We start from the raw sequence: 8,992 nt of genomic DNA, 5'->3' as shown, positions 1-8,992 counted from the left end.
AATTCAGGTTCTAGATTTGTTTAAAAGATCATGGGTTTTATAGATGCTCATATGTAAATTAATCTGTTGTTTGCTTACTTTTTGTTTTCCATTGAATGGTCCTCCTCATAAATACAGAACAGGTCATTACATGAAAAATATAAGATCTTGCATTTTTTCCTTGTTCTCTCTTAAAAATCTATTTCTAATATTGCATTCCCCATTGGACTACTTCATAAGGGCATGAGAGGGGGAAAAGAAAAGACAGAGGAAAAAAAGAAAGACAAAATAGACTGGATCTCACCACTAGAATTCACCATAAAAATCTCAAAGTGTAACAGAATTCTTACAAAATTTCCTAGACCAGTTCTTTAGGGAATTGAGATCTCCTATGAAAAATATGGTGATTGGGAAAGGCAGGGACAAGATGTGGGAAAATAGTAAATAAGTGCAGCAAAAACGGGTTCTGAGGAATACACATAATTTTGTCTGCTTTAGGTCACAATAGAATTTTTAATAAATAAATTTCTTTTCTTTTTTGTTTTTTTTGTAAAGACACTTTTTTGAAACAGTAGATTTAGCCCAGTCATTTGTGTCATTTTTAATAAACTGTCTTTTTTTTTGATTGTTTGTTTTTCATAACTGTAAATGTTTTAGATTTGAGTCTCTTGGACATTGTCTTTAGAGTTCATTCGGATCAATAACGGTTCATGCACTGAACTGTGTATTGAATTTATTGTGTTAACTGTTGTTGTGTGGTTGAAGGGAGATTTGTAAGAGTTGTAGTGGTTTAGGTGCTCATGCTCAATAGCAGGCATGGGCAGGTGGCTTTCCATGGGTGTGTCTCCTGTAATCTCATCATCCACATTAATAATTTCAACAGTCCTCGTTGGGGCATGATGGTTTTGCCTATGGTGCTGCTTCCTCATCTTGTAGAAAATGACCAGCATCACTGCAGCCATGAGTGTGATGGCCACAAAACAGCCAATGATGATTTTGGTAGTCTTCATGACTTCATCAATTCCTGGGATCCCACTGTTTATATCAGTCACAGGGATGGTGAATGTTTTTTCTGTTGATCTTGTGCTCTGTGGCGTGAGATAGGTGGTCACATTGGTGGTCTCCCAGTCAATCACCGGAGTGGGACCCACATTGTTATCTGTGGTCCTTGCCTCATCCTGAGAAGGTTCCATAGTCTCTACTGTGACGGTTGAAAAGTACGAGAAGGGAGTAGTGTTTGCTGCAGTAACATTCAGGGTGGCCGAAGCAGTGGTATTTCCAACAGAATTACTCACCATACACGTGTACATGCCTGTATCTTGCACAGTTACATTCGTGAAGTTTAACGTGCCATCACTGAGCACGGCTATCCGCACTTTGTATGCCCCATGTGTCATGACTGTTCCATTTGGAGTAATCCAAGATACAGAAGTCAGGGACGTGGAGGCCCGACATTTCAGCTCAGCTGCCATGCCTTCAGTGACATTGAGGTCTGCTGGGGGCTCCACAATGACAGGAGCATAGCATGTGAAATAATTCTGGTCAAGCTCCCCAATGTACCTCCCTTTCAGATTGGGAGGGGTGTTACACCGGGCACAGCAAGCTGTGTTGGAGGGGGCCATGTCTTTTATCCACCAGCTGAGCCACAGTATGTCACAGTTACAGTTCCAGGGGTTGTGATGTAAGTGTATCCGTTCTAGATGATGCAAGGGTGTGAAGAGGTCATGAGGCAGTAATGTTAGATTGTTGTGTGCCAGGTTGATCTCCACCAGTGATTGAAGGTTATCAAAGGCATTCCGTTCAATCACTTGAATCTGGGACTGTATCATCCACAGTTTTTGAAGGTGCATCAACCCCTGGAAAGAGCCAGGCCTGATGGCAGACAGATGATTCCCAGAAAGATCCAGCTCATCTAGTTTTATGAGCGGCGTGAGGTTAGGGATTTCTCGGAGGTTGCACATAGCAAGGTTCAAATACCTCAAGTTGGACAGACCTTCAAAGGCACCTTCTGAGATATATGAAAGCCTTTTTAATTCCCCTAAGTCTAGCCGGCGCAAAGAAGGGATTCTGTTAAAAGCATAAGAAGGAATGCTTTCGATGGGGTTGTTTCGCAACCAGAGTTCCTTCAGTTTAGACAAATATACAAAAGCTCCATTTGGGATGGTCGTAAGACGATTGTCAAAGAGTTCCAGGGTGTTGAGGTTTGCCAGACCATTGAAGGCCCCAATTTCAATTGTTCTGATATGATTCCTACTCAACTGTAGGATTTCCAGGTGCCTCAAGTGTTTGAAGCTATTCACTTTGATGATCTGGATTTGGTTCTCATGGAGGTTCAGCAGCCGGGTGTTGGTGGAGATGCCATCTGGAACCTCACGTAGGTTTTTCCGAACGCAAATCACCTTGCTGAACTGGTTGCTGCAGGAGCAGACAGAAGGGCAGGTTTGAGCCCGCACCAGACCAGCCACCACAAGAAGTTGAAGAGCCAGCAGCACCACAAGCAGGGGGTCAAATAAGGCCCTGTTAAACCTAGGACCTATCATTATCTGCTGTGGATGTAAGGTCATCTTGTTCAACATTCATAATTTATCTGGTGTTGGTCCTTCTGGAGTTCAAATAATCTGCAATACAATGAGAGCACAAAAGAGTATTAGATTTCCTCCAGATGTCTTTCTGGAGGCACTGTATGTAGTGTCATTTATTAAGCGATGTAGCTCATATTTATAGAGAAGTGTTTTTGTACTTTGAGTTAGCAGCCATCCACAGCCAATATTCCATCCGATGTGCAATCACAGAGAAATGGAAGAATGAGGTAGAGGGCCTTATTGTGGTGTTTATCAACCAAGTCTGACCTGAATGCATGAGGACATATTCAATGTACCCCACAATTAGGCTCAATGTCCAGACCAGATTGGAAAAGTTCAGAAAATAAAATTGGGGTGGGGGCCATACCAATAAACTAAAAATTCCCTTGCAAAATTATTAATAGCTGGCATTTTATTGAGGATTAGTCTATGTACCAGACACCACAGGCTATGGACTTCACAAACAATCCTATCCAAGAATGGCTACATAACTTTCAGGGCTCAAGGCGAAATGAAAACATGGGATGTCTTGTTAAAAATTATTAAGAATTCTGGGGCTTCCCTGGTGGCACAGTGGTTGAGAGTCCACCTGCCGATGCAGGGGACACGGGTTCATGCCCCGGTCTGGGAAGATCCCACATGCTGTGGAGCGGCTGGGCCTGTGAGCCATGGCCACTGAGCCTGCATGTCCGGAACCTGTGCTCCGCAACGGGAGAGGCCACAACAGTGAAAGGCCTGCATACCGAAAAAAAAATTATTAAGAATTTCAAATCAGTTAAAGTAGGGCATGAAGCCAAGCATGGACACTTCTGAGTATGGGGCCCTTTGTAATTGCACAGGCTGCATGCCCTGATCCTTTCTTATCCTTACAGCACTCCTCTGAGGAAGGAACTGTTATAGGCTCCATTTTCAAGATGAAGAAATTTAATAGTAGGGGAAGTAACATGCATGCAGTCACATGGTTAGTAAGTACAGAGCCAGGGCTTAGACGGTCAGCTCATCGGTCCAGGAGAATATGATCTCAAGAATTCCATGAAAGGGCTTCCCTGGTGGTGCAGTGGTTGAGAGTCTGCCTGCCAATGCAGGGGACACGGGTTTGTGCCCTGGACCAGGAAGATCCCACGTGCCGTGGAGCGGCTAAGCCCGTGAGCCATGGCCACTGAGCCTGCACAACCGGAGCCTGTGCTCCACAACGGGAGAGGCCACAACAGTGAGAGCCCCGCATACCACAAAAAAATAAAAATAAAAATAAATAAGAACTCCATGAAAAAGTTTCTGCAAGAATGATAGAAAAAGCAAAATATTTTTCACAATTAATTTTGTTAAAATACCTTTCCTTTGGGGGTGACTTGAGATGTAAACACTGGCAACTTATCATATGGTACCTGTGAAAATGTACTGAAATAATGACATGCACAAATATACATAAATTTCTAGAGATGTTCATATACAAAAACTCATGACAACAGAGCCAACTGCTACCTATAGGTAGATATACCACAAATTAAATCACACCCCATGAAACATAATGTTTATGCGCAGAAAAAATCTTAGTATAACTGTATTATATATGTATTATGTCCCTACTCTTACTGATTTTAAGTAGATTTCTGGGAAGGAAATAAAACAACTCACTTTCTGCAGCTCTTCTGGCACAAAGAGGAATTCCAAATCTTGTGTTACCCAGTATAAACCCCACTCAACTGGCTTATCATGGATTGGGCACCTGTGTAATGACTTCTCCCAAATTTCTCATCTCAATAAACAGTGCCTCTTCTGTGAATCTCCTGGGGAGAAAAAAAAAGTGTGGAGGCTCACCATATCCAATTCAAAAAGGAACAAAGACAATAATTTAGTATTTATTATGTGTCACCTTGAGCAGGTTACTTATCCTCTCCATGGCTCAATCTTACTTGCAAAATGGGAGTGACATAATTACATAACCCTTAGTGTTATTGTCAGAATAAAATTAGTTAATGTTCATAAGGGCTTAGAATAATGCCTTCCATATGGAAAGAGCTCAAAAATATTAGATATTATTATTATTACTCCTACTGTTTTGTTGTTTCCCTTAGCCAGACATTTTGCTAAGTACTGAGCATACAAAGGTGAAGAATATAATCCTCATCCTTGAGGGAATTATAATTCAGAAGGTAAGACAGGCAACAGATGAAACAAAATAATATATGTTCATTGCTCTGAGACCAAGCCACATTGATAGGAGGGCGCTGAAGTCAGAGTAACTCAATCTGTGCTGGTAAATCAGGAGATTTTCAAAGAGGAGGGTCATCTGATCTAGATTTTGTAAAAGAAATTGATAAAGAAGAGAAGAGGGGCCAGACTGAGCTAAGACAAGGAAACATGAAGGATGCTAGTACAACCAAAGAACCATAAAACTTCCTCCATGGTGGGAGAACAGAAAGCCTGGGGAAGAGAATGGGAAAGAAGCTGGGATGAGATCGGGTCCAGACTGAAGAGTTGGTTTTGCCAAACTTAAGAGTCCCCGTTTTATCCTACAGGCGACATATTCTGTTTATACAAAGAAATGTTATCATCAGCTTTGTTTTTAAGAATGATAATATTAGATTAACAGGGAGACAGAAAAGTTTTGGAAGAAACCAACAGCAAGGAGAAAAATTAGGAAGATCCTCCAGCTGCTCCAAGTGAGCCTTAGAGAAAAGTCAATTCCAAAGACAAGTGGAGTTTTTTGGTCATCTCTTCCATGCCTACCATCCAAGGTCTTGAGGAGAGAAGGGCTGTCTGTCTCCTCTTTAGGAGTATAACCCTTCTACCAGTGGTGAGATTCTCAATGTTAATTAGCATTTGTAAATAACTACATCTTCATAGAGTACACAAGACAGAGAAGAGGCTCTTTTCCTATAAAAAGAGATTCTTCACTCAGTAAATGTATCTGCCATTAGCAGCCCTTAAATATATACCCACATTCACAGAACTGCAGAAAAGGACCTGAATCTCAAGAAGGTGAGGTTTAAAGTCATAGATGCTTTCTGGCTTCAGAGGCTTGTTTTGGTCTCCTTCCCTATGGCAGCAAAGAAATTTGACCACTAGGTGCTGAGTTGTTACTCTTTCTTCCAGCCTTCTGTGGCAAACTGACTTGCTGCCTTTCTCCGGGCTCTTGCAGCTCTAGGTTGACTTTTCACACCATTCAGTACTATGATCATTTGTCCCTGGGTCTGTTTCCTGCACTAGCTTGTGAGCTCCCTGAGGACAGAGGCCATGTCTCATGGTCTCTTCTTAGCCTCCTGACAACACAGTACCTGACATAGTGATGTGTACCAATGTATTAATCATGCCTTTTATTTTCTGTGTTTTCTGATGTTTTGATATGGGGCTTTGCTTATCCTGGAGAGACTGCCCCTCCAAGGGTTAACTAATTCCTAGAGATAGTAAAGGATGGGCTCACAGGCATGCCTTTCATATTCAAATCAACCATTATGAAGCCAGTACCCCAACCATTTCCTTTATCAGTTTTTACAGGGCTCTTTACACTTGAGCCACTATCCCTCTGCCCTCATCATCCCAGGGCTAGATACCAGGCAACTGGGATAGCTCCTGTGTTCCAGAACCCACTGAAATTATTCATACCACAACAATGTGGCTGGCAGGCTTCTCACCCAGAGTTAGATTAGGAGTTATCCTTCATTGTAAATTTAAACACAACCTTAAAAACCCTTGTAGATTTCCATTTTAAGTAGAATCTTATTTAAATTGCCAGTAATCATGACCACTGAAAATTTTTCATTCATGTGATTCAGTATTTTCATTGCATATGTTCCCCTTTCCCCAAAACACACTTCTGAAGGTAAGTGAGAAAATTTTTTTAAAAAAAGAAAGAACAAAGAACAACACATACAATCTCTAATATATTAATTGATAGACGCTTTTAGGATTGGGGTCATAGGGCCCTACTCCTCCATTCCTCCTCCCACCTCCTACCCCATGACTCTCTCTAGAATCCTAGGATCTCTGGCAACAGAGGTCAAAATAACTGGTTGACTGGAAATAGCACAAAAGTGAAAAAGATAAGTCCTTATTCTGCCATTTGTTACCTTTATGCCTTTAAAATATGAAATAACAAAGACAGCCATGTCCAGTGGTCAGAGAAAAGGCTCATGAAGACTTTGAATTTATATGCCTGCTTGAACCCCCATGACCCTACAATTGGGAAAGTTACTTCACATGCCTATTATAGCTTACTTACCGCATCTGTAAAAGGGAAACAACAGAGTTACTTACTCAAAAGGCTTTTGTTAGCACTGTCACATAATACAGATAAAGTTACTGGCTCATAATAAGTAATACATATTTACTACATTTTAAAATAAAAAGTGATGGGAGCTTCTTCCTCTTATATAAGATAGGAATAACACTAATACTTATTATTCAAAGTTGTGGTAAGGATGAACTGGAATGGCCAGAAACATACTATCAGTAAATTATCAGAAACATACTATCAGTAAAACATACTGAAATATGATACATTGCTCTTAATCGTAGAGTATATGCGTCTCCCCGTTTTCAATCCCCGGGTTGTTTTATTTTCTATTTCTTGCTTACTTCAAGGTCTTTTTGTTATTGAAATTAATGAGATTGCCTGTAAATCAGTCATAAGTAACAATTTATGAATTATAGTTGGTTCAAAGTTAATTTATAACCTGCAGCAAATAAAACTTGGTACATGCGCTGAATCGAGTAAGTTACTATCAACAAAAGGTTTTCTATTTTAAAATCTAAATTATGTTACTTTCCATCAAAAGCCAGGTTTCAACGTCTCTTTCAGAAGATGTTTTTATCACATCAAAAGGAAATGAATTTAAAGGTACACACTTCCATTACGATGTCATCTCGTAGCATTTATTTACAAATGGATCTGTGTGGGTTTTGAATTAAACTATAATACTTTTAGCCTTGTCCCAGAGGATATCCTGACTTTTTGTCAACAGACCTTTCTTCTTTCCTTACCTATGCTTCAGTGCACTGAAAGACACAGAAGGAACTGCAGGAGGGAGAGTAGCTAATGGAGATGCTTTATTTAGCACAGTATCATTGCTAAGTCAACATACTGTTGTGTAGACAATGGAACTAGTTTGCAAGCGAGGTGGGAGAAAGATACATTTAGTTAACCACAATCAGCCGTCCCATCTCAACAGACCACATACTCACAATCATATGCATCTGCAACAAACCTCCCTAAACACTGAGAAGCAAAACCCCACATTTAGAAAGGAGACTGAGACCTCCACACCATACCTCACCATCAACATCAAATTGACTTAGCTCTGCCATGGTCTCTATCAGCATCTCTATCCTCTTCTGAAATTCTCCTGCCAAAGCAGTTTCATTGTCCTTAGAGAAACTTGCCCAAAGATCTATCATTTCTTTCAGGGAAAGCATTAACAGAAGTCTGTACTCTAGGATTTTTTGAATCTTCTGCTTCACCTCGATGTTTTCTCCACTCCTGGATTGTTTTATCACAATTCTTACCTGATCCTCATCAAGTTCCCACATTGAACAATTCTCCTAAAAATCAAGCTTCCAGTTCTCAATAAATTCTGGCTTAATCTTCACCACTCCACCCATAGAATCTCCTGGACCTCTGTGGGGTGGTGCTTCTCCTTAGTAAGCAAAAAACTCAGCTCTGTCTTACCAACAGTTTGTGTTGGTGACATTTTCAGAATCAACTTTTTAAACAGAACTAAAGATGAGTTATTCACCTAAAATATGCTTGAACTCTAAGCTCTCTGTCTGTCTCTCTCTCTCTGAATTTGTTGCCAACCCAACATCCTACTCACATACTCTTTCCCTAGAAAATTTTGTTCAGGAAGATTGAGTTTCATCCTAAAAAAAAAAAAAAAAAAATCACAAAACTATATTATCTGCTTTGGAAGAGGCTGGCCCAACCTTGATGAGTTAATAGAATTTGGTTTAAGCTAGTACTAGGAAAATTTTTTCTGTAAAGGGCCAGATAGTAAATAGTTGAGGCTTTATAGGCCATATGGTCTCCAGTAGCAGCTACTCTACTCTGCCATTGTAGCTTGAAAGTAGTTCTAGACAAAGGTAAATGAATGTCCATGGTTATGTTCCAGTTAAACTATTTATGGGCACTGAAATTTGAACTGTATATAATTTTCATATGTCTCAAAATTTTCTTAAAAATTGTTTTTCAACTATTTAAAAATTCCAAAACATTCTCAGCTCACAGGGCATTCAAAAACAGATGGTGCACTAACCTTTGGACTATAGTTTGCTGAGTTCTTGTCTAAAGAAACATTAATGGTACCATTCCTATTGCCAGAGACTGATCAGGTCTGGGCATGTGACACAATTTGGCCAGTGAGATGTGAGGAGAGGTCAGCTGAGGGGGTTCTGGGATTTTTTTTTCTCCCACTAATATGAAGAAAGACAAGGGG

General features: G+C 40.3%; 1 protein-coding gene across 1 annotated transcript; it reads right to left on the bottom strand.

Annotated features, from left to right (window-relative positions):
- Positions 1 to 583: 583 nt before the first annotated feature.
- Positions 584 to 2,555, bottom strand: LRRC4C (leucine rich repeat containing 4C; the record flags this gene model as incomplete). Its single annotated transcript, XM_079709506.1, has 1 exon — positions 584 to 2,555. The coding sequence occupies one exon, from the start codon at positions 2,553 to 2,555 to the stop codon at positions 633 to 635; it is 1,923 nt and encodes a 640-aa protein (XP_079565632.1). The 3' UTR covers positions 584 to 632.
- Positions 2,556 to 8,992: the final 6,437 nt, after the last annotated feature.

The sequence above is a fragment of the Hyperoodon ampullatus genome (genome assembly GCF_949752795.1).
Source record: "Hyperoodon ampullatus genome assembly, chromosome: 7".
Classification (NCBI taxonomy): Eukaryota; Metazoa; Chordata; class Mammalia; order Artiodactyla; family Ziphiidae; genus Hyperoodon; species Hyperoodon ampullatus.
Note: the sequence above shows the minus strand (reverse complement) of the source record. Positions and strands in the feature narration are given on the sequence as shown.